Genomic DNA, 22,863 nt, shown 5'->3' with positions numbered 1-22,863 from the left:
GCCGCGAGCCTCACCGCTGTTGTTGGCCTGCAGGATGCCCTGGAAGGTGGGCCCGTAGTCGTACCCACGGAGCCTCAGCTCCTTGTACACCTCGCTGGCCGACAGCGGCAGCTCCGATTCCGGCTTGGCGTCCGGCACGGCCGCGATGCGGCTCCGCAGGTTCTCCAGCGCCGTGTCTTCCGGAATGTACACCTTGCCTGGGGGCGGGGGGGGGGTCACGTTTTGAGCAGGAATCCGCTTCGGCTCCGTCGAGTTGGAACCAGACGACAGTTCCCCGTTGGCGAATGAGTGAAAGAATGGATGGATGAGCGGATGGATGAGCGGGTGGATGGATGAGCGGGTGGATGAATGAGCGGGTGGATGGATGAGCGGGTGGATGGATGAGCGGGTGGATGGATGAGCGGGTGGATGGATGAGCGGCTGGATGGATGAGCGGGTGGATGGATGAGCGGATGGATGGATGAGCGGATGGATGGATGAGCGGATGGATGAGCGGATTGATTGGATGAGCGGATGATTCCGTACCGCTCACAGCCAGGTTCTCGCCCTCGGACACCTCGAACCGGTTTGAGGACGGCATGAGGCGGACCTCCAGCTGCACGGAGCCTGCACGGGGTCGGACGTACGCACGCAGACACACACGCACATACACACACGTGCATACACGCATGCACACAGACACACTCATTAATGGACTTGACCAAACATCAGACTCGGTCGAGCATTTCTGGGAAAGTAATGGGAATCTCTCATATTGCACACACTTGTGCTTTGTCCCTCGACGGATCCCGGTTTGTTGTAGTGTAGCGCCGTACCGGTGGCGGCCCTGGGGTGCGATCAATGGGCAGAGTGCTCTGGTGGCTGGTTACGTGTGCACGTTGAACTTCTCCCACACCGTACATAGCCAACCGTGCTAATCGGAGGCGTGGAGCGGTTGCGTTAGGACGTGCGCGCCGAGAGTTGGCACCGACGAAGGTTCTGCATCTCCTCCGATTGGCTGAAATTCGGACACGCCCACCCAGCGCTCGGCGCGGCTGCCCCTTCGGGACCATCGGCTCACGTTAGCCACGACGCGCTCCGGGCTGCCGACGCGTCGTTCGATTGAAGGGCGCTCTCTCTGTAGCGCTCTCCCCACCGACCGCAGCACCCCTGGTGTGATGAGGGAGGGGCACACGCTCACCAGCCTTGGGCAGGATAGTAGCGCGGTGGATGGTGACGTCCTCGAACACGACGGGCAGCGTCTCGGAGGAGAGCCCCGCCTGGCGCAGCAGCGCTCGCCACGCCAGCACCATGTAGCCCGTGGCAGGGTACAACACGCGTCCGTCGATGCAGTGACCCAGCAGGTAGCTGTCTGGGGACTCGGGGCTGGTGTCTGCGGGGAGCGGCGGGGGTGGGGGGAGACGCGCGGCGGCAACACGAGTTACGGGGACACCGAGGCGAGGTGAGAAAACCGTCGCCGTTATTCTTGTCGGGGTCCGTCTCGCGCTCCGCGGTGAGACACGATTGCGGCACCGGGAGGAACGGCGACGGCTTGCGGACACGCTCGTCCGGCAGCAGATTGATCCTGGCTACTGCGGATGATGTGCGTGGACGAGTGATTGTGTTGGAACGGTGAAGTGTGGCGACGGATGGGGGAGGCCTTAATCCAGTAGCGGATAGATCACGGTTGACGATGCTGCTGATGATGCTGATGAGTGAGATAGTCGCTTCACAGGACAGGAGTGGATAATCCATGGCTGATGATGCAGCAATCACCATGATGACGGTGCTGATGATTACGATGGTGACGACTATGACAATTGTGGTGCAGACGATGGCGGTGCAGGCGATGACGATGACGACGATGATTTACGCGAGCGTCTCACCGATGTTGAAGACGACGGCACCGCCGCCCCCGCCGGAGCCCGAGGGGAAGTCCTCGGCGCGCGGCACGTCCCACGTCTGCGAGTGGTCCCACACGACGTGCGGCGAGATGAGCGGCGTCCCGGCCTGCACCGGGAACTGGGTCCCCTCTTCCTGGTACAGCTTGTTGGGGTCAGGGTTCACCCTGGTGCGGGGAACATCGGTGCGCCACGGTGGCGAGATGTTAACTACCTCGCCTGATATACAGGAGGTCATGGGTGTATTTGGAGATTGCGTGTTTCTCTCCCCGTGATCGTGCGGATATTTCTACGGGGCCTCCGGTTTTTCCCTCCATTTAGAATCATGCGTTTTAGAGTATTTGGCTGCTATAAATTTCCACATCATAAGCCACCTCGTCGGGCTATCATTTTGTTTAGTGTAACATTCCCGCGCGGAAACATTCCAGATATTTTGGATTGTTCACGTGACGTAAGCGTCCAGCGAGTCCGTGCGCTAAGGAAACCGGTGTCGCGTGACGACACGCGTGTATGTGAGGGTCAGCGTGTGTGTGTGTGGAGCGAGCCGTACCCGCTGATGTAGAGCTTCCCCACACTGTTGAGGAAGAAGCGAAGGTTGTCCTTCTGGTCGCGCTTCATCAGGGGAATGAACGAACACGTGGGCTTCAGGCTGCGCTTCAAGATCGCCTGGGGAGGGAGATGGCACATGGCACGGCACGCATGTCACATGAGTGGCATGGCACACACACACTGACCCTTACACACACACTGACACACTGACACTCACACCCCGACCCTCACATACACACTGACCCTTACACACACTGACACACTCACACACACCCCGACCCTCACATACACACTGACCCTTACACACACTGACACACTCACACACACCCCGACCCTCACATACACACTGACCCTTACACACACACTGACACTCACATACACATGCCGACCCTCACACAAAGACCCCCCGTATAGCCTTAACAGACTTTAGGGGCAAGTGCTGTTAGCGAGCACCTATGAAGGCCGGAACGGTACACGAGGGGGTGGGTGGCCAGCACCACGCCTGACCACCTTTGTCTCCCCAGTGGCGATGTTTACACACCACACCAGGTACTCATTTGAGGCCGAGTCGACCTAGGGGAGGCCCAGGACCGGTTCAGGTAATCGTCACTGGTGTTGGCCATGAGCGGGAATCGAACCCGGGTCGCCGAGTTCATAACGCAGCGCGCTAACCGCTGCACTACCGCTCCCCGACCCTCACACACACGCTGACCCTCGCATACACACATACACAAAACACGCACACCCTCACGCACCTGCAGCAGGGCGTGCGGCGCGATCTCGATGACGGCGGCGTCGACCGGCACGTGCTGCAGCGCCTCCTGGAAGAGCACGGGGCTCACGAGGTTGTTGACGTGGTACTCGGCTGATGAGTACGTTGCCAGAGGGCTGCCCCAGCTCTCCTCGCCGATGGACGTGCTGATCCAGCGCGCCGAGCGCTCGCGCGGCTGCTTGATCACCTGCGGGCCCGGCGGCACGGCGGACGCGCCAGTGAGCCGGTGGGGTGGCGAGCCGGTGAGCCGGCGAGGGGGTGGTGAGGCGGTGAAGCAGTGGGCCGATTAGATGTCGAGTGCAGGGAGCGACGCGCGGCGTAGCGGTGGCGCGATCAGCGCTCGTTGCAGAGGTCCACGGCTCGAAACCAGCGGCCGCCCTGGTTAATACTGCGGGAGTATTAACCATAGAATACTACGCGCCGTCCGATTCCCTCACAGTGGACGGTAAAGATCCCGCGATGCCGGCGTCATGGTTCCAAGATTTTGCCAATTTAAAAAATGTTTACTCGCAAATGACTCAAGTGGGATCTACACAGCAATCGTCGCCCCCCCCCTCCCCCCCGCTACTACTTGGCAGGACCCTCCTGAGGCCTTCACGGATGAACGTAACGAGGAGAATAACGACGACAACATGACAGCATGACGACTGGCTGCGACGAGGTGGGAGCGGCGCGCGGGTTACCTTCTGCAGGGCGGCGAGCAGCACGGGCGCGATGGAGGCCATGTAGTGAGAGTGGAAGGCCACGCCGGCCGTGCGCACCTCCTTGGCGAAGATCTCCTTCGCCTGCAGCTGCTTCACAAACTCGGCCACCGCGTCCTAGGGGGGTGTGGGCAGGGGGGGGCGGCACAACCAGCCAGGCAAAGACAAAGGTTCCTCATGTAGCCTAAACAGAGCGTTTGGGGGGCAAGTGCCGGGAGCGAGTAGCGCTTGCGAAGGCCGGCAAGGCGTGCCAAGGGGGTGGTTTGGTCAACACCACGCCCGGCCACCTTTGTCTCCCCGGTACTGATGATTTACTACTCACACCGCACCGGGTACTCATTTAAGGTTGAGTCACCATAGGGGGTGGACCACAATGGGTTGAAACTTTCGCCACTGTTAATGGTCGTGAGCGAGAATCGAACTTGTGTCGCAGGGTTCACACCGCGGTACGCTAACTGCTGCACTCGTGTGCTCTCTGTGCATGTGTAATCAGTGTATATGTGCTACTCGCTAACAGCACTTGCTCCAACATTCTGTTGAGGCTAAACGGGGGATCTCTGTCTTTTATGTGTGTAAGTACAAGTGTGAGCGTTCTCGCGTGTGTGTGTATATCAGCGTGTGTGTGTTTATCAGTGTATGTGTGTGTATATCAGCGTGAACGTGTGCGTGTGTGTGTTTATCAGCATGTGTGTGTATATAAGTGTATGTGTGTGTATATCAGCGTGAAGGTGCGCGTGTGTGCGTGTCTCTTTTGTGCACACCGCACCTTGGGGCCGGAGATGGTGACGGTGTCCTCGGAGTTGTGGCAGGCTGGCACCACGCCGGGCGGACACTGCTTCTTGCACTCGGCCCAAGTGAGGCCTGGGGGCAATGGCACAGAGGCAGCCATGCTCACTCACTACTCCCTCTCGCTCAACTGCTCACTCGTTCGCTCGCTCACACACACTCGCTCACTCACTCGCTCACGACACACTTGCACGCTCGCTCGCACACACTCGTTCGCTCGCTCGCTCACACACGCTCGCTCACTCACTCGCTCACGACACACTCGTTCGCTCGCTCACACACACACACTCGCTCACTCACTCGCTCACTACACACTCGTTCGCTCGCTCACACACGCTCGTTCACTCACTCGCTCACACATGCTCGCTCACTACTCCCTCTCGCTCAACTGCTCACTCGTTCGCTCGCTCACACACGCTCGTTCACTCACTCGCTCACTACACACTCATTCGCTCGCTCACACACTCAATACACACTCGCGCGCTCGCTCACTACAACACTCGTTCTCTAATCTGCTCACTCACTCCCTCTCTTATCTTCCATTAATTTACCGCTTGTTGTTCAACACGATGTCCGACGTTTCGCTCCGCATGCTGAGACCTTCCTAACGCAGCTTCACATGTGGAGTCGTCGAACATTACGCGGTACGACCAAAAAATAACCGCGACAACCCACGCAGTGGCGTTTTATAGGGCGGTCACACAAATGTGATTAGTTTAAGGCACTTTTGCTCATTTGGCGCACATCTCATGTGAGCGAGCGATTGTGCGATGCACGCGACTGTACGAGCCTGCCTCACGAGAACGCACGAGCGTGCACGTAGCCGTGTACGTGAGCGCGTGCGCACCAGCAATCGCACGAGCTTGTGTGCGCGTGCGATGATGATGATGATGCGAGCGCGTCTCTCACCGACGGCCGCCATGGCGCCCGCAGGGAGCTTGGCCTCCTTGATGCAGCGGCCGCGCCAGTACGCCGCCTGCACGACCTCGTGCCGCGACAGCGAGCCGTCCGCGTAGCCGCACGCCAGCTCGCCCACCGAGTGGCCCACGATGCCGTCCGGGCGCAGACCCATCTCCGCCAGCATGTCGATCTGCGCGATCTGCACGACGCACAGAGGGCGGCAGCAATGCACGTGATGTCAGCCGCTTTAGAGAACACGCCACCGGGGTAAGGCCGCCGGGCCCAGGTGGCTGGGGCGAGGCGGCCGGGGGGAAGCGGCCGGGGCGGCTTGGAGGTCAGAGCTCTTGAGTCTGCACCGCTGAGAAATCGTGGATTCGAATCCAGGGGAAGCCCTCATCTAGCAGAGGATAGATCATGGCTGTTGATGATGATTTTATTTTGGCGCGGTGAAACAGGCCCTTGCCTGTTTGCTTACTGTTGTTTGACCGTATTCTCCAGATTTGGTGACTTTATCCCACCGTTGGGGGTGCGTCTAGTAATCAAATAGCTGTGTGCGTGCGCACGCGCGTGTGACAAGATGAGTACAACCGCAATGACAAATCACGGGGTGCGTCCAACTTTCCGTTGGGTCTTCTTCTAACACGGAGGTCGCGGCATCTGGTATTTGGGGCAGCGAGCGAGCGGCGGAGCCGCAGGCCGGCGGGCCTTGCCTGAATGGCGGCGAGTCCCACGAAGGAGTTGACCGTGTCCTCGAAGGTGGAATTGTCGGCGTGGGTGAGGAGCCGCACGAGGTCCAGCCCCGTGTCGGACAGCGCGCTCGCCGTGCGCTCCACCGACGCGCGGAACGGACCCAGCGACATCAGGTCCTTGCCCATGCCCGGCCACTGCGTGCCCATGCCTGCACGCACGCACGGGTGCAACGTGAAGCCTCAACAGACTGTTGGGGCAAACGCTGTTAGCCAGTAGCACCGATGCAGGCTGGCACGTCACACGAGACAGTGGGTTGCCGAAACCACGCCCAGCCGCTTTTGTCTCCCCAGTGGCGATGTTTACACGTTGCACTAGTTATTCATTTGAGGCTGAGTTGACCTCGTGAGGCCAAGGACTAATTTAGGTAATCGTCACCGGTAACGGACGTGAGCGGGAATTTAACTCTGGTCCCCGGGTTCATAGTGCAGCGCGCTAGCCGCTGCAATACCACACGCACACACAGCCTACGCCAGAGGTCGCAACCGGGTACCCGATACCCGTACCCTACCCGATACCCGGGTACGGGTACCCGTTTGCGACCCTGGTGCGGCCGGGTATGGGTAAGGAATCAAAACCCGTTTGCGACCTCTGGCCTACGCAGGCTGTTACGGCGAGTGATGTTAGTGAACACCACTGAAGGCCGGCACGGCACACACAGGGGTGGTGTGGAAAAATCCTCAATGCACTCGGTAATGATTGAAGGTTTCAATAGACCTAGGCGTGGACCAGGTTCGCAGTTCATTTAGAACGCAGTGAATACGTTTAATCGTACGACATAATTCTAAACAGATTTTGTGGGTTGGACCACCCGACAAAGCCAAAGTAATTTCAGTTTAACGCAACGGTGATAACCGCGACGGTGACTACGAGAACGACGACAACAACCGCAGCAGCGGCCCTGGCTGAGCGGCACCCACCTGAGCAGATGTACCAGAGCGGACGGTTGCTGGCGCCCTGCCCGACCTCCTCCTCCTCGCCCCCCTCCTCGTCGGCAACGAGCGTGAAGCCGCGGAACGGCATGCCGGTGGTGGGCAGCGCCGACACCTCGTTCAGCAGCCGCACCAGCCCGGGGCTGTCGGCGTTGGCGCGCGCGTGCGACAGCATCGCCGACACCGCCTCGGCGGTCCTCCCCGCCGCCAGCGCCAGCTTGGGCACGCCGGGCTCCGCCACGTCGGTGCCGGCGTTGCCGGCGCCTCCCGGCTTGCCGTACGGCTGCAGCACCACGTGGACGTTGGAGCCGCCGAAGCCGAACGAGTTGAGGCCGACGACGCCGCCGCGGCACGGCGTGGGCGTCGTCACCACGGTGATGCGGCCGTCCGTGAGCGCCGGGATGTCCGGGTTGGGCTCGTGGTAGTGCAAGTTGGGCGCCCACACGCCATGCTCCAGGGACAGGATCACCTGAACGCCCGGGCACAGGAGGGGGCTTTATCGGGTTCGGTGCCATCCGTCCCGTCCGTCCGTAATGCAGCGATCGTGAGAACTCTCGTAACGACGACGACGACGACGACAACTCTCGGGGAACGCGCCCGAGGGGACGTCCAACGTGGAGGCGGAGTGGCGGCTTCAGCTCTGTGCAGGGGCAGCGAGATGATGTGATCGCTGCATTGCAGAACCGCGAGGGATGATGATGATGATGATGTTGATGATGATTTAGTACAATAACTCGAGAGGTAAGCAAGAGATGGAAAGGAGATGGACATGAGATACAGCGAGTACAACAAGCCTTTTGGGGCAAGTGCTGTTAGCGAGCACCTACAAAGGCCAGCACGGCACACAAGAGGGTGGTGTGGTGGGGAACACGAGCGGCCGCCTTTGTCTCCTTCGCGGTGATGTTTTACGCACCGCAACAAGTACTCATGGCCCAGGACCGATTCAAATATTCGCCGTTGTTATTGGTCACGAGCGGGAATGGAACTTGGCTCGCCGGGTTCTTAGCGCAGTGCGCTAAACCGCTGCGCAGCAACAGACACGCGCACGCACGCACATGGGCGCCAAACTCACCTTGGCCAGCGCGGCCAGGCCGGACGCCGGTTCAGGGTGGCCCATGTTGGACTTGGTGGAGCCGACGAGCAGGGGCGGGCGCTCCCCCTGGCAGAAGACGTTGACGATGCCGCCAGCCTCCTGCGGGTCGCCCACCTTGGTGCCGGTGCCGTGCGCCTCCACGTACTCGACGTTGCTCGGCTGCACGCTGCACTCGGCGTACACGGCGCGCAGCAGCTCCTGCTGCATCTCGCCCGATGGGAACGTCACGCCTGCGGCGGGCACCACAGCACGCGCACGCACGCACACGCGTTAGCACAGACGCGCTAACAAAGACTAAGATACCCCCCGTGCAGCCTTTAACAGACTCCCAGTAAACATGGAAAGTGTCCTCGTGGTTGAAACCATTGGACGGTGGTTGGCTCAACGTTCCACATTTACTGGGCTGTTGGTGCGAGCATTGCTAGCGAGCGTACAAAAACCCACGCACGCGCGCACGCACGCACAGAGGCAGGGTTGGGACTCGTGTTGTTGTAGCTGCGTGTGCGTTACCTTGCTCCTTGTATCCGTCCGTGTTGCTGCGTGCGTTGAGCACGGTGGCGTACACACGTTTGGCGAGCCTCTTGCTCGTGAGCAGCACCACCACGGCCGCCTCGGAGCGGCAGTAGCCGTTACCTGGACATGCGGACGGGGGGTCGGGTGGAGGAGTTTAGGGGGCGAGAAGGTGCAATCAGCAACGGCCAATCCGTCAGTGCGGCACCGGCACCGCTCGTCCCAACCGCCATCCACCACCATCATCGGCATCGTTACTTGTATTTTATACCGCGCCTCCCATGCAGTACGTGAGACCACAAAACAAAGGTAAATGATTAACACTGCACGTTGAAGATCCCGTGACATCAAGGACAAGGTGAGGATCATTGTGTGGCGGCGTCAACGGTCCAACTGTGACAAAATTTACAAAATGACACCGCAAATTACCGATGTGGAATACACACAGAAATCATCGCACCCTCCTGTGAAACACTTGGCAGGAGCCTCGCGAAAAAGTCATGAGACTCAGCGAGGCGTTTTTTGGAAAATAAGCGGAGCAATAATAATCACAACAAAATTCACGATACTTCTGGTGAAGCTGTTCCACAGAGCTCTGGTGTCAAAACACAGGGCAGGCGTGACCGCTGTGACCCCATTCACTCGTACTCGAAAGGGAAAGCAGATTGAAAATTAATGTTTTACAAACTTTACTGATATCCTCGATGATTGTGGGAGCTCTACCTTGAGTTATGGCCTCGTTAAGGATTTATGGGCATGCTGCTGCTGCAGATGAGACGCAGCCACCTAACAGCAGCAGCTGGCGCGACCTTTGAACTCGTCACTCTTCACTGCACGAGCTATTATTACTATCTTTTTCTAGATTTGAAGCTTTCGTGACTGCAAGGATTCATACTCTTAGTTTTTTTGGTAAAGTCACGTAGGTAAAGAAAATGAAATTAAAATTAATAAAAATAAAATAATAATATTATGAAATTAAATTAATACAAATAAAATAATAATATTATTTTATTTGTATTAATTAAAATTTATAAAAATAAAATATTATTATTGAAAAAAATGAAATTAAAATTAATACAAATAAAATAATATTTTTATTATTTATTTTTTTATTTTAATTTTATTTTTTTCAATAATAATATTTTATTTTTATAAATTTTAATTTTATTTTTTTCAATAATAATCATATTATTTTATTTTATTAATTTAAATTTCATTTTCTTTTACCTACGTGACTTTACCGAAAAAACTAAGAGTATTATTACTATCATCACCATCATCGTAATTATAAACTGCAAGGCACGGCCGATAAAATACCGGGCCAGTACCGGTGTAAAAAAAGCGGACATGCGGTAAACCCTTGACGCACCGGCGGCGTCGAAGGCCTTGCAGGTCCCCTCGGGGCTCAGCATGCCAAGCTTCATGAACTGCACCGAGGTGTTGGGCTTCAGCAGCAGGTTGACGCCGGCCACCACGGCCGCCTCGCACTGGCCCGAGCGGATGGCCTGGAAGGCATTCTCCAAGGCCAGCAGGCTGGACGAGCACGCCGTGTCAATGGCCGAGCTGGGGCCTGCGGGGTCAGGGAGGGAGGGAGGGGCGGGGGATCAGTGTGTATTTTTCTCCAGGTCCTCCGGTTTTGCCCTCCACATTTAGAATCAACGAGCGATTAGAGTATTCGGCTGCTATACATGTCCACGTGATGAGCCACTTCGTTGAGCTATCACTTCTGAAAAAGAGCCTCATAGCTAAGTGGGCCTTACCTGGTAAAATAGGTCAGCCTGGAGAGGATTTACAGCAGCAGTGGGAAACCTTTTCCTTATTACCGATGCTGTTTTTTATAAAATCGCAAACCAATGTTTTTATGAATGCTGTTGTAAATCAGTGTTAATTATGATACTTTTAGCAAGTGGCCTAGTATTGTGAGCATGTATTGTGGGCCCTGGTGCAACGAGTGAATGGGCCCCCCTCCTGTCCCCTGAGTCCAATACTGCCCCTCTTGGCAAGTGTGGCATCTGAGCCTATCCTCTTGGCGAGTGTGGCATCTGAGCCTATCCTCCGGCCCGCAACGCTCCCTCCCCACCAAACCCCGGTGCAGATGAACCGACGGCGCTCACCTTTGAGGTCAAAGAAGTAAGAGAGGCGGTTTGCAAGCATGGCGCGCTGGCAGCCCGTCATGCTGTAGCCGAGCAGCTCGGCGGGGTCGCGGCTCAGGGCCTCCCCGGCCTCCGAGCCGCTCACGCCCACCCAGACGCCCGTGTTGGTGCCACGCAGCTGCTGGGGGTTCAGGCCTGTCGCACGCACGCGCACACACGGGAGCACGTGAGGTAGGGTGCATGGAAGTGCGCACGACAACAACCGCCATTTGCCACTAAGTGGCGGTGACATCACCACGGCGCTTGTGCCAGGCTATGTGCACGTTGAGGCCAGGTGAAGTGTCGAATGCCCACTGGCAGGAGGTCACGGGGCAGACCCAGGTGCCACGGGTCTACTGACTGAAATGACTGGCCGATGCACCACCTGTGCCCCCTATTAAGTACGCACACACACACACGTGCACGCACGCACATGAATACACATGCGCGTGAGCACATGCATGCAAGTACGAATTTGTTTTGAGCAAACGCAAGCGACGAGCACGCACGCGCAACACGTTCGAGCACACACACGAGCTCGAGTACAGGTCTGTACCCTTACACGTGGACCCCACACAAGCACCGGAGTGAGAGCGCGAACGTGCAGACACGCAAACGCTTGAACGACAGACGAGCAAACGTGAAACTGTGAAAGGCAAATATGGATAACACAAGAACACGCAGATAGGTGGATGACAAAGACAGATCCACCGATGCGAAGGCATGAATGAAAACTGTGAACACCAAAACCCACAAACGTGCGAACGACACATTCATGGCAAACAACGCGCACACACGCAACCAACGCAGACGAGCAGACCAGAGTAAATGCATGCGGAATGGACACGCGGCAAATGAGAACAGCTGACAAACATGCACGCAGGCACGCGCGCACGCAGGCACGCGCAAACACGCAACGCGTTACCAGCATCTACGATGGCTTCGTAGGTGAGCTCCATGAGCAGCCTGAGCTGGGGATCCATGGTGTTGGCTTGTTTGGGATGAACGCCAAAGAACGCCGCGTCAAACTTGCTGATATCCTTCAGCTTGCCGTTTCGAGGGGGCAGCCCGTACAGACCTTGCGGCATGGGGATGGAGGATGGGATATTTAGTAGAGTCGTCCGGGGCACGACTACCATGGTTACCGATCCTGTGAGCAAATCACTACTCGATTCCTCCAGCCGTGTTGAGGCCTCGGCCTATCAGACACCGACCGAGTCATCTCGTCCATCTGGCTGTGTTCAACCACCACCACTAACACTGCAGGTCACAACCACACACTCACCCACTCACCCACTCACCCGCTCACCCTGCCCGCTTAACCACTCACCCACTCATTCACTCATTCATTCATCCACTCACTCATCCACTCGCCCACCTTTTTACCAACTTACCACACTGCTTTTCCCCAAGCACTTACAATAATAACCTTGTACAATTCAAGAAGTGTATTACCTCTTATCTACAACAACTTTAATCAGTGCTATTTTTTATGGCAAATTTGCATAGTTTGGGCCTGTGCTTAGCGACCGTGATAAAGATGAATATCTTGGGAAAACCAGGTCAGGTGGTAACCCCAACCGCTCGCCCTTCCCACCTGGTTTCCAGCGACGGTCATCTTCCGTCACCATGTCCACCCCGTTGATGAGGTTCTCCCAGAACTCGTTGAGGTTGTCGGCTTCTGGCAGTTTGCCCGCCATGCCGGCGATCACCACCTCGGTGGCCATGTTGCTGTGGAAAATGGCGGAGGGGTGGGGAGGAGGAGGAATGAGAAGGAAACAACATTCATAGTGCAGCTACTGACACCAAAACCACCGACGTAGCTCTGGAGTGTGCAGGCCGTCCAATTGCACGGGCAACCCAGGTCCCAGGCTACGAAGAGGTGGGAAGGCAGACAGGTTGTGGGCAGGGGGGGCTCTGCCAACCAACCATGCTAGGCCACAAGCAACAATTGGGGAACGGGCAACATTCAGAGCACAGCAGTGACCAAAATGTGTGGAAATTCACAAAGTTGCACTTCTGTTGCGTACTCGACACGCTAGCGCCGTTTAAGTGTAATTAAAATGGAGGACGTGTGCGATGCGAACATCACCCAGGGTTTCCGAGGAGACGCCTCCAGTGCGGCATACAGTGTATGATTTTAAACGCAAGCGACAACACCATCAATAATTCAGTGGGCCCGCTGCACGTTGAGTATACACAATATGTGGCACGCTCTGCGAATAAGGTAATCAAACATCGTAATCAATGGGCTGGTTTTTTTAGGCTTCATCATCTTTCCGTGATGTAGATTTACACATGGCATTTAGTACAGGAAAATAGCTCAATAAGATAAATATTTAATGAAGTTTATAATCTATATATATGGAGCAGCTGCAATAAAATCCGGCCCGGTGGCTCAGCTGGTACAGAGTGAGCGGATTGCAATCGCAAGGTTGCAGGTTGACACCATGTTTGGGGGTTCGACTCAACCCATCATCCCTCCTGGGGTCGCTAAAATGCGTCCCACTTTGTGAAGAAGTCAATAGTGGTTGTCCTGTTGATAGACTCACCCCTGCCAAAGCAGTGAGTAATGTCCACCACTGGCTCAGGGCTGTAAGTTGGAGAGCCGAGATGCTCATTTGAGCAAGACATTACTTTGACCCGACAAGTAGCGCTGCTGGGTGTGTTATTACAACGCAGGATCGCCAGAGATGGCGACAACTTGGAGAGGCCTTTATCCAACAGTGGATTGATCAGGGCTGATGATGATCTATCAGTGACACATCGATTTTGGCAACAGCATTGGCAAGGAACTTTATCCGTGGAACTGTTGCGGATGCTACGATTTAGTGGGTTAACATTTCAAAAATATATTACTGGTGCACGGTGATTTACAAAAATGGTTTTGAAGGTTGACAGTGAGCATACACAGGCTCAGACTGATGAGGAACCGCTCCTGTAAGGTACTGGTGCATCCTGGGTGGAGTGGGGGTTATGGGGTGATATTGCAATATAGGAATTGTAGCCCAGGGTTTAACTTCAAATCGGACAATATGCTCCACAAGCCATCTGGCCACATTCGCCTCCCCTCATTGAGCCACCTTACCAGGCCACGTTTCAGTACCGAAGCGCAATCTAAACCCACTATAATGAGGACTTGGCAAACATGACCTCCTCCACTGCCCATCAGACTTTGTATATTGTTAACAATTGTCTCAATTATGTATTAAAGGGTGCAGTGGTAGTGGCGGCGGCACATTGTGCTATGCACCCAGAGTACCCGAGTTCAATTCCTGGCCACAGCTAATCTCAGTGGCAGGTTATATCAGTAATGGACCTGCCACCCTCACCACCCTCCATTATCCAACCCCAACCAACACAGATTAACCAGCGTGGTGAAGTATGGTTAAAAACAAACCCATGACCGGTATAGCTTGATTTTGGAGCTTTCGTGACTGCAGGAATTATTCTTTGGTTCTTTCGGTAAAGTCACGTATAAAGAAAAAATAATAAATTAAATAATAGCATACGACGTTTCGATTGCAACACAAGCAATCATCATCAGGTATAATGAAATAGCAACATAAAATCTAACCAGAAAACTATAGACAGACATATAAGCAGTCAGATATCACCAAGATACATAGAGAGAGCAACACAGATACCTATGTCTGTCTATAGTTTTCTGGTTAGATTTTATGTTGCTATTTCATTATACCTGATGATGATTGCTTGTGTTGCAATCGAAACGTCGTATGCTATTATTTAATTCATTATTTTATCTTTATACGTGACTTTACCGAAAGAACCAAAGAATAACGGTATAGCTTGGTTAAGCCTTTATCTTTTGGTGGATTGGCTGGAATGTATGTATTTAATGTATAGTATTTATGTTTTAATCTAACACAGTAGTATGATGGAAAGTCCTCCATCCACATCACGACTAAAGGAAGGCCCCCTTCCATTAACATTGCATGCTGCCGTGCGCTAGTAACCAGTGAAAACATAACTTACAAAAAACATATTGCTGACTTTGACACACGATAAAATATTAAATAAATATGAAACAAACGTATGCGTAAACAACCATTTGTTGTAGTTTCATCAGCCACGAATTCCTTTTACGCGACGCGGTTACTAACCAGCCGGGTCTTTTCATGGCACCAACATGTTCCCGCCAAATTCTATAACTCCATAATTTATCATTATTATTATAGTTATAAACAAGTACTGTACACGCACAGCCCGTTTGTGAATCTCCACTGCTGGATGAGGGCCTTAAGCTCGCGCCGTGCGGGTCATGGGGTTGACTTTGACCATACTTCACCACGCTGGTTATGGCGGGATTTTGAATAAAATGCTAAATTTGTTTGACTTAAAGAGTATTTTTTCCCTCACGAGAGCGAGTTCACGTCGCAACATACTAACTTCTGAGGGGAACTGAAGTGATTCGGAAATAAAACTGGATCTTGTTCTCATTTTAAGATGTTAATACAGCAGTGCTAAACCCTCAAGGTATGCACTGTAGCCGATTACATTTTATTTTGTATTGAGTAATTATATGTCCACTGTACTGTACATAGCCACGGGTGTAACTTGACCATACTTCACCACGGCGGTTCTAGCAGGATAGATGAAGGTTAACAGGTAAAATCCCCAAAGACAAGCGGGGCTAAAGCCTCCATAATTAATCATTGCATGGGTTGATCACCAAACACACAAAACAACAGGATTACGTGGGTGTTTGTGGGCAGGTGAAATGTACCTACCCCACCACCCCGCATTGACCAGAGTGGTGAAGTATGGTCGAATAACCGTCACTGCCCCTCGGTAAAGTCACGTAGAATGTAAAAAATAAAATAATAAAATAAGCATTATAAAAGAAAATGTTTTATTTTATTATTTCCATTCTACGTGACTTATATTATGTTTTATTTTATTATGTTTTATTTTATTATTTCCATTCTACGTGACTTTACCGAAAGAACCAAGAAGATGAATCCCTGCAGTCACGAAAGCTTTAAATCGAAACTACAACTTTATTCTACGTCATCAGGGGAATTGGCAACATTATCTAGCCAGGCGATGCTTATTCTCAACGTGACTGCGTAGATATTGGCTTTGTATGAAGTATATCATAGAACATATTTTATTCATGACAAAATAGGTTTTACCCTTTGTGGCAATAAAGCAGGTGTTGTTAAGATGTTCAAACAGCACAGATGTTCAAACACCACCTTGCATTAACCACGCGTGCTTGTGGGGAACATGCTGATATAATATAATCTACACATTATCTTTGAAAGTTATTGATCTACACCAGAGGCAGCCTTTCTTTATGGCCATGCCTCACCAGTGTCAGGCCAGAGATTGCCAAAAGGCAAACAAGTGCAAGGGCAATGGACGATCAGAGGATTTTATAGCTCGTGGTGAGATCAGCTACAAAATGGGACATTTTTTGCCAGTATCAAAGTATGAAAATAAAAAGAGGTTTTTGCCCTTTCTGGCAATAAAACAGGTGTGTTTTGCTGTTCAAACACCAAATAAAAACCTTTAGCAAGGAATCAAGTCTGCATTAACCACTTATTTTATTCAGTTTTATATTGTGCGGCGGAGGGTGCAGAAATCCGAAAGTTTGTATTGACATTTCTGAAAAAAAATATTACATTTTGTGTAATTACGGTAGTTGCAGTTTCTCAAAAAGCATAAGCTTTTAAGCTTCAACAGCGTAAAGGAAACCGCGTCACGTGACCGGCACACGTCGCGCGCGCGCTCATGCCACGTGACCAACGGACTCGCCGCGGTGACGTCGCGCGAGCAGAGACCAATAGCAGGGCGCGCTTTGGACACAGCCACGCCCCCCTCACACCGCGCGGGGAGCACGTGGGGAGCACGTGTCAAGGCGGTGCTCGATGTAACGTGTGGATTTATCCACTGCTGAATGAAAAAAACACAAAAGCCTCTTCTCTCCCTTTTCACCACAGGACCTGGGCACATGTTTGACGACAAACACGAGCTGACTTTCATAGCCCCCAATCCTCCGCCTGTGGTTATGCTATCGGGTTGTGTTTGCTCCGTATTGGCTGCCACATTCCTTGGTTCGTTCCCACCATTGGCCATTACGCTATTGTAGTCGACGGTTTGCAAGCCTTTTGGGGCTTGCAATCCAGAGGTCGTCGGTTCGATCGTTCTCCCGGCGCGGAAGTTCAAACAATGAGCACGTTTCTTGCTCTGTCCACGCAGCAGTATAAATGTGTACGCAGAGCGGTGGGATAAATTGTGGGTACACCCATTTCTAAAACGTCTTGCCAGCGTGGAAGAGTAGGCCAAATACAGTACCTAGAGTCGAGAGGGCTTCGCCAGTGTTTCCTTTAGCGGAGACATCGTCAGCATTAACGCGAGCTCTGCATTTCACGCCTTACGTAACGTTACATTCAGTGGATGCAGCAATGCTAATGAAATGCAGTACGTACAATAGTGGAATTCCAAAGGGCGAAAGCGAATGGTGATTACAAAATAACACAACACTGTAATTCCATAGCCCTTTGGCAATCCACTGCTGGATGAAGGCCGTCCTTACGCTTTTGCGTTGTAATTCTAGTGAGCCGACCATGGACATCACCGCAGCATTCCTGCTACACCGAATCATAACTGCACTCGGAATGTGCTTGCTTCGTTAAACCTCAAAGCTGTATAAACCTACGTGTACTGGGTCTCATTGATCCAATGCTGCCTTCACCGTACTGCAGTGCTGGACAGGTTGCAGTCCCAGTAAACGTGTCAACGTTTGACTCAACGTTGACACGTTTACTGGGTTCAACCCCATCCACTGCCGGCCACACCGCGCGGATCGTGGATGGTTATTACGTAACCATATTTAATTTACGTCGCCCAGGCGTTGCGGATTAAGGCATGGAACATAGAAGTGCAGTACAACAATGTTGCGCTTTCAGCGAACAACAACAAAAATGCCATTCAGTGGACTTAGCAGCAGCGCTGAATGGAGTGAATTGCATCAGCATGCAGATCACACACACACAGACATCCACTGTACAACACCACGACCACGCGTTAACAACTGCAGCCGCACAAAATCGCGTGGGGATTACGCGTACAGCAATCCCCCTTCTTGTCACTCCACTGCTGGATGAGGGCCTCCCCTTACGCCGCGCGGGGAGTGGGGATTCTTCCCGGTACTCGTCCGGGGGCAGCCTCTGTCTCTCCATCTACTGCATTCCTGTGATTCCCAAGTATACACGTGCGACGTTTGGGCCAACGTTGAAGCTTATGATCGGGTGACAACCCACAAACAGGGTGTCATAGGCGGCTGCGGGGCTACAGGGTGGGCAGCAGAGGGCAGTGCAGAAAAATCTTGCGCCCATGCTCCCTCGCACTGACCGGCGTGGTGAAGTATGGTCAAATAATCCACACGACGGTATTGGGGAGTCCCTCGTCCAGTAGCGGATTGACAAAAGGGCCGTCTGTACGTTCAGGGGAGTGTGGATACACATTTGAGATGGGCTTGCCACCTGTTCCGGGTTTGATACGGATAGTTCGGGAATTGGCATTTGTGTTCTGGTGGCAAGGAATTGATTTATACCGAATTGTGACACTGATAGTGCGTTGAACTTGATTGCAGTATGCCGCACAGCACGTATAGTGTCTGTGTTCGGTCTGTGGGGAAGGTGGCAACCCTTACTTTGAGGTTGTATTACACTCGTGCTGAATTTCAATGAATTCAACATGAACATTTTTTTAAGCCATAGCTGCTACACTGGCGTCTTTGATTTCACTTGTCCGTGGGGCGGGGGGGGGTTACGTATGGATTCTTGGGGTTTGTCACTAAAATTATAAAGGTGTGGCCACGTGTTCCAGTACAGTACCTACGTGTGTACTGTACTGGTGTGTGCCCATAATCATGTCTTTGCCAGCATGGGCTGCCCTTCTCACACACACGTTACACGAACCAGACAGGAGGGTTCGACTCCCGACCAAGCCAGTTCATGAAATCTTGGGGCCCTTAAATGCCAATTTAGGCACCGTAAAATCACTCTGGCGACGTGTGAAGATGAGTCCACTGGTGGTGGATCAAAACGTTGGTCATTCAGGCGTATGTCCTCGAGACCCACCTGTGGCTGGCCAGCCAGTGGCGACGAGTGATATCTGAACCGACCCTCCCGACTCTGCTCTTCACTAACACACCAATGGCCAGTGTGGTGAAGTATGGCCAAACAAACCCCCCTTGACCAACACGGTGTGGGGGAGGGCCTTCATTCAGTAAGTGGATGGACAAATGGGCTCTACTGGCCAATTAGCAAGCCTTTGGTTTGGGGGCATGTGGGAAGGTTAGGTTCTTTAATCGGTCTATTATCTTGTGTGTGCGATTCTGACCTCAAGTTACCGCAATATTTCGAGACGGCATTCACAGCAACATTAAAACGCAATGCGATATCCCGATACTGTCCACTGTAATTGCATGCACTGCTGTTAGGTCGCAAAATGACCAATCTCGCCCTGATTGCGCCTGATCAGATCTCGGAAACGAAGCAGACGTTGCGCCTGGATAATTCTGGGCTGGGCGACCACCAACACTAACATCGTCAGCAGTGGTACAAGTGCAGTAAAATCCACTGTTGTACTCTGCTGTGCTTTATATACTCACCCGCCCGCACTGACCGGCGTGGTGAAGTATGGTCAAATAAGTCCACGACCCGAGCACGGTGTGAGCCCAGTAATGATGGAACGTTGGTTCAATGCATGTCCAACGGTTCAAGCCACATACCAACAACGTTGGCTTGACGTTGACATTGTTTGCTGGGAGGATGCCCTGTTCCCAAGCAGTGGATTGACATTAAAGGGCTCCCCCACGTGTACACTTGCAGAACACACGCGTGACGCATGGACGCGAATATACAGTACACACTGTACTGTGACGCATGTTATCGTAGCGTGAGTAGCTCATCAAGTTATCTGATCGCACGTGATTATCTCTGATGCAGGACCCCCCCGGCCAGCAATGGCAATTCCACATTAGCATGACGGCGCCAAGTCCATTCAAGCCCTACACGTAAACCCCATGTCGTGCACGTCTCCTATGAATGATATTGCAGTTTACGCTGCTCTGCCGTTCGTCAATACGATTTTAATTTTACAGAGAATCTCAAATCGCCCGCATTTCAACATGACCAGCCCCCCTTCTGTCAAATCCACTGCTGGATGAAGGCCTCCCCCAAACACGCCTTGTCGGTCGTGGCCGACTGTTTGGCCATACCTCGCCACGAGGTGTGTGGATGGGGTAAAGGAGAGTGGAGAGGGGTGGGAATGGTCACTTGCCACTGACGTTGGCCGTGACCCGGAATGCAAGTCAGGTTTGCCGGGGGTCACGGCGCATTGCAGTATTTGCTCAACGTTCGCGTTGCAACTGCCAGGACAGGCGAACGCATTGTGTTTTTAAAAAAAAAAAGTCAAAAGAATCCATGACTCTGCCGTCATTAGTCATGAACTATCTACTGCTGGACAAAGGCCCCTAAACCTCCCTCGTCAAAAGCTGTCGCGTTGTAAAGCCACTTGCGATTGCCCAGTCAACGCAGTCAAACAAAGTAACTCTGAACCGGGCAGAACCTAAGTTCGAATCCAGGGCCACGGCCAACGTGTTCAAACCGGTCCTCTGGGCAAATCCCTCTTATAGCCATAGCCACACCTCCGATTAGCACGGTTGACGACGTACGGTGCGAAAGAAGTTCAACATACGCACATAAAATCCGCACTGTCCAGCGTGGTGAAGTATGGTCAAACAACCCCGAATAACCGACATAAGGGCCCGGGGGAAATGCCTTCATTCAGAAGTGGATTGACAAAAACGTTGTAAGTTAAATACTCAATAATCAATAATTCTTATTAATTACACAGTGGCTCATTACCCAAGTGAGCCGGCATGCGCTAGAAGCTAAGCAGGTTTTTGCCTGGCCAATGATTAGATGGGTGAACAGTCGACCGGAGCGGTAGGGGAATGTGGGCGGCAGATGGCAGTACGACGAAATCCAGCAGTGTGTGTCCACTCACTCCGGCCCCCTATACACACACTGACCGGCGTGGTGAAGTATGGTCGAATAGCCCCCCACGGGACATGCAGGGCGTGGGGAGGGGAGGGCCCTTTGTCAAATCCAGCGGTGAATTGACAAAGAGAAAGTGCATCAAGCATGGTAGTAGTAATGTCACGACGTACGCGTGTATCCTCAACTTCTTTCGCACCGTACGTAGCTAATCGGAGGTGCGGTGATATATAATTGGGGGGGGTAACACAGTGCCCCAGCAAGATTCGTTAGCCACACAAACACCCACGGCAACACAAATCGCTGCTGTTGCTGCCGACTGCGGGGTCATGGATCGAGAGAGACACTCAACCCCAGCGGTAGGCGGCAGATAAGATTAGCGAATTACTGCACCGACAAAATCAATGGCTTGTCGCTCAGCCATTCGTTTTTCAGCTCTCCGCCGACGACAGATTTGGGCAAGGCCCTTTAAGACGAACAGTATTTATGTATTCATACGGAACACTGAGAGGAGAGGAAGAGACGTCCCTTACCTGCTGTGCTGCCGAATCCGAGCAGGAATTACAGACTGATTTGATGCGCGCCCAGCAACGGACGGATGGCCGGGCGGAATGAATGAATGAATGATTCACAGGATCTTTCAGACGTCCGCGGGTGATCGAGCGTATTTTCTCTCGGCAACAGCAGGGGATGTCTCGTATCGTCTTCCTCTCTCCGATGTCAGATTTGAGGTGGAGGGGGGGCCGGTCTTGAAGCTATCTGTAATCTTCAAGATGCCGTTGATGGTGATGAGCGATGATTACAATTCAGAACCCTTCCCCACGGCGAAAATGATTTAATTCTAGCGTCAAATACGACACTGGTTCCAATGCCGCCGCTGCTGCTGCTTATGATGATGATGGTGGTGGTGGTTGTCGTGGGAAGTGGTGATGATGGTGGTCACAGGGGAAGGGGGGGCCTTTGGGCTGTGTGTGTAAGGGGGGGGGCTGCTCGGCCCTTGTTGTCCAGTGAACACACACAGCCTTCCTTAGGGTAGCGCCTGTATTATATATGGATACGCAATCGATACATCTAGGAAGCAGCGACACACGTGGGGGGGGCGGCAGGGCGGGTGGGGGGGGTGGTCCCCCCACTTCCCCCCCCCCACCGCGTCTGCATCCCCCCCCAACCCCGCCCCCTCCCCAACGACGTGGGCTGACTGTACAATTATCCGGTCTCGACCAATAGGACGGCCCCGTTTCCGTGACGTCACAGGGTCTGGTGGCGAGCGGGTGGAGATCGGGCGATGGTTCAGCGGGGGAGGGGCTATGAGGGGGGGGAGGGGCTATGAGGGGGAGGGGAGGGGCTGGAGGGGAGGGGCCCCGGGTTACCCGCGGTCACGGTCTTAGCCCTGCTCGGCTGTCCAATGAGCGCGCGCGAGGGTGATTGGTGTTGGGATGATAGCGTGTTCACCGGGGGGGGGGGTCGGTCCATTCGGCGTGTCACACGTGAAGCGTGTCACCTCGTAGTCGCCCCCCCCCCCTCGTCACAGTGGCTCTCTCTACCCTTCGAGCTATGGCACTCGCCCCCCCTCCCCCTACAACATATCCCACCTCTCCCCCGGCAATCCACACCGGTGCCCCCTAACGCCGACCGACAACTCACTCGTTTGCTCAAACTGACTGCTCGCCGTCAACACCGCGTTCCACGCTGTGGATTTCTCCTGCACGATATCCATGCCCGCAGCCGGTGCTCCCCTATGAAAGACTTAGGCTCTCCCTCCCCACCCCCGATCCATTATGTATTAAGGTGCTGGCGATGTAACAAACCATCTACCGCCTGCAAGCG

General features: G+C 53.4%; 1 protein-coding gene across 1 annotated transcript in view; it reads right to left on the bottom strand.

Moving 5' to 3' along the window:
- Nucleotides 1-22,055, bottom strand: part of FASN (fatty acid synthase) — a 41,897-nt gene extending 19,842 nt beyond the window's left edge. Inside the window, exons 1-18 of the mRNA XM_078872800.1 lie at nt 21,570-22,055; nt 12,600-12,733; nt 11,928-12,080; nt 10,985-11,158; nt 10,240-10,440; nt 8,871-8,993; nt 8,340-8,590; nt 7,256-7,736; nt 6,299-6,486; nt 5,598-5,787; nt 4,669-4,763; nt 3,885-4,019; nt 3,185-3,388; nt 2,431-2,546; nt 1,866-2,047; nt 1,181-1,372; nt 526-606; nt 15-197 (exon numbers count right to left, since the gene is read on the bottom strand). Of these exons, the coding sequence (XP_078728926.1) occupies nt 15-197; nt 526-606; nt 1,181-1,372; nt 1,866-2,047; nt 2,431-2,546; nt 3,185-3,388; nt 3,885-4,019; nt 4,669-4,763; nt 5,598-5,787; nt 6,299-6,486; nt 7,256-7,736; nt 8,340-8,590; nt 8,871-8,993; nt 10,240-10,440; nt 10,985-11,158; nt 11,928-12,080; nt 12,600-12,729 (3,079 nt within the window). The 5' untranslated portion in view covers nt 12,730-12,733; nt 21,570-22,055. The remainder of the gene's footprint in view (nt 1-14; nt 198-525; nt 607-1,180; nt 1,373-1,865; nt 2,048-2,430; nt 2,547-3,184; nt 3,389-3,884; nt 4,020-4,668; nt 4,764-5,597; nt 5,788-6,298; nt 6,487-7,255; nt 7,737-8,339; nt 8,591-8,870; nt 8,994-10,239; nt 10,441-10,984; nt 11,159-11,927; nt 12,081-12,599; nt 12,734-21,569) is intronic.
- Between the last annotated feature and the right edge of the window lie 808 nt (nt 22,056-22,863).

This window comes from Lampetra fluviatilis, chromosome 35, assembly GCF_964198595.1.
Source record: "Lampetra fluviatilis chromosome 35, kcLamFluv1.1, whole genome shotgun sequence".
In the NCBI taxonomy this organism is placed as follows: domain Eukaryota; kingdom Metazoa; phylum Chordata; class Hyperoartia; order Petromyzontiformes; family Petromyzontidae; genus Lampetra; species Lampetra fluviatilis.
The sequence above is the reverse complement of the archived record's forward strand: the minus strand, read 5'-3'. Positions and strand labels throughout refer to the sequence as shown.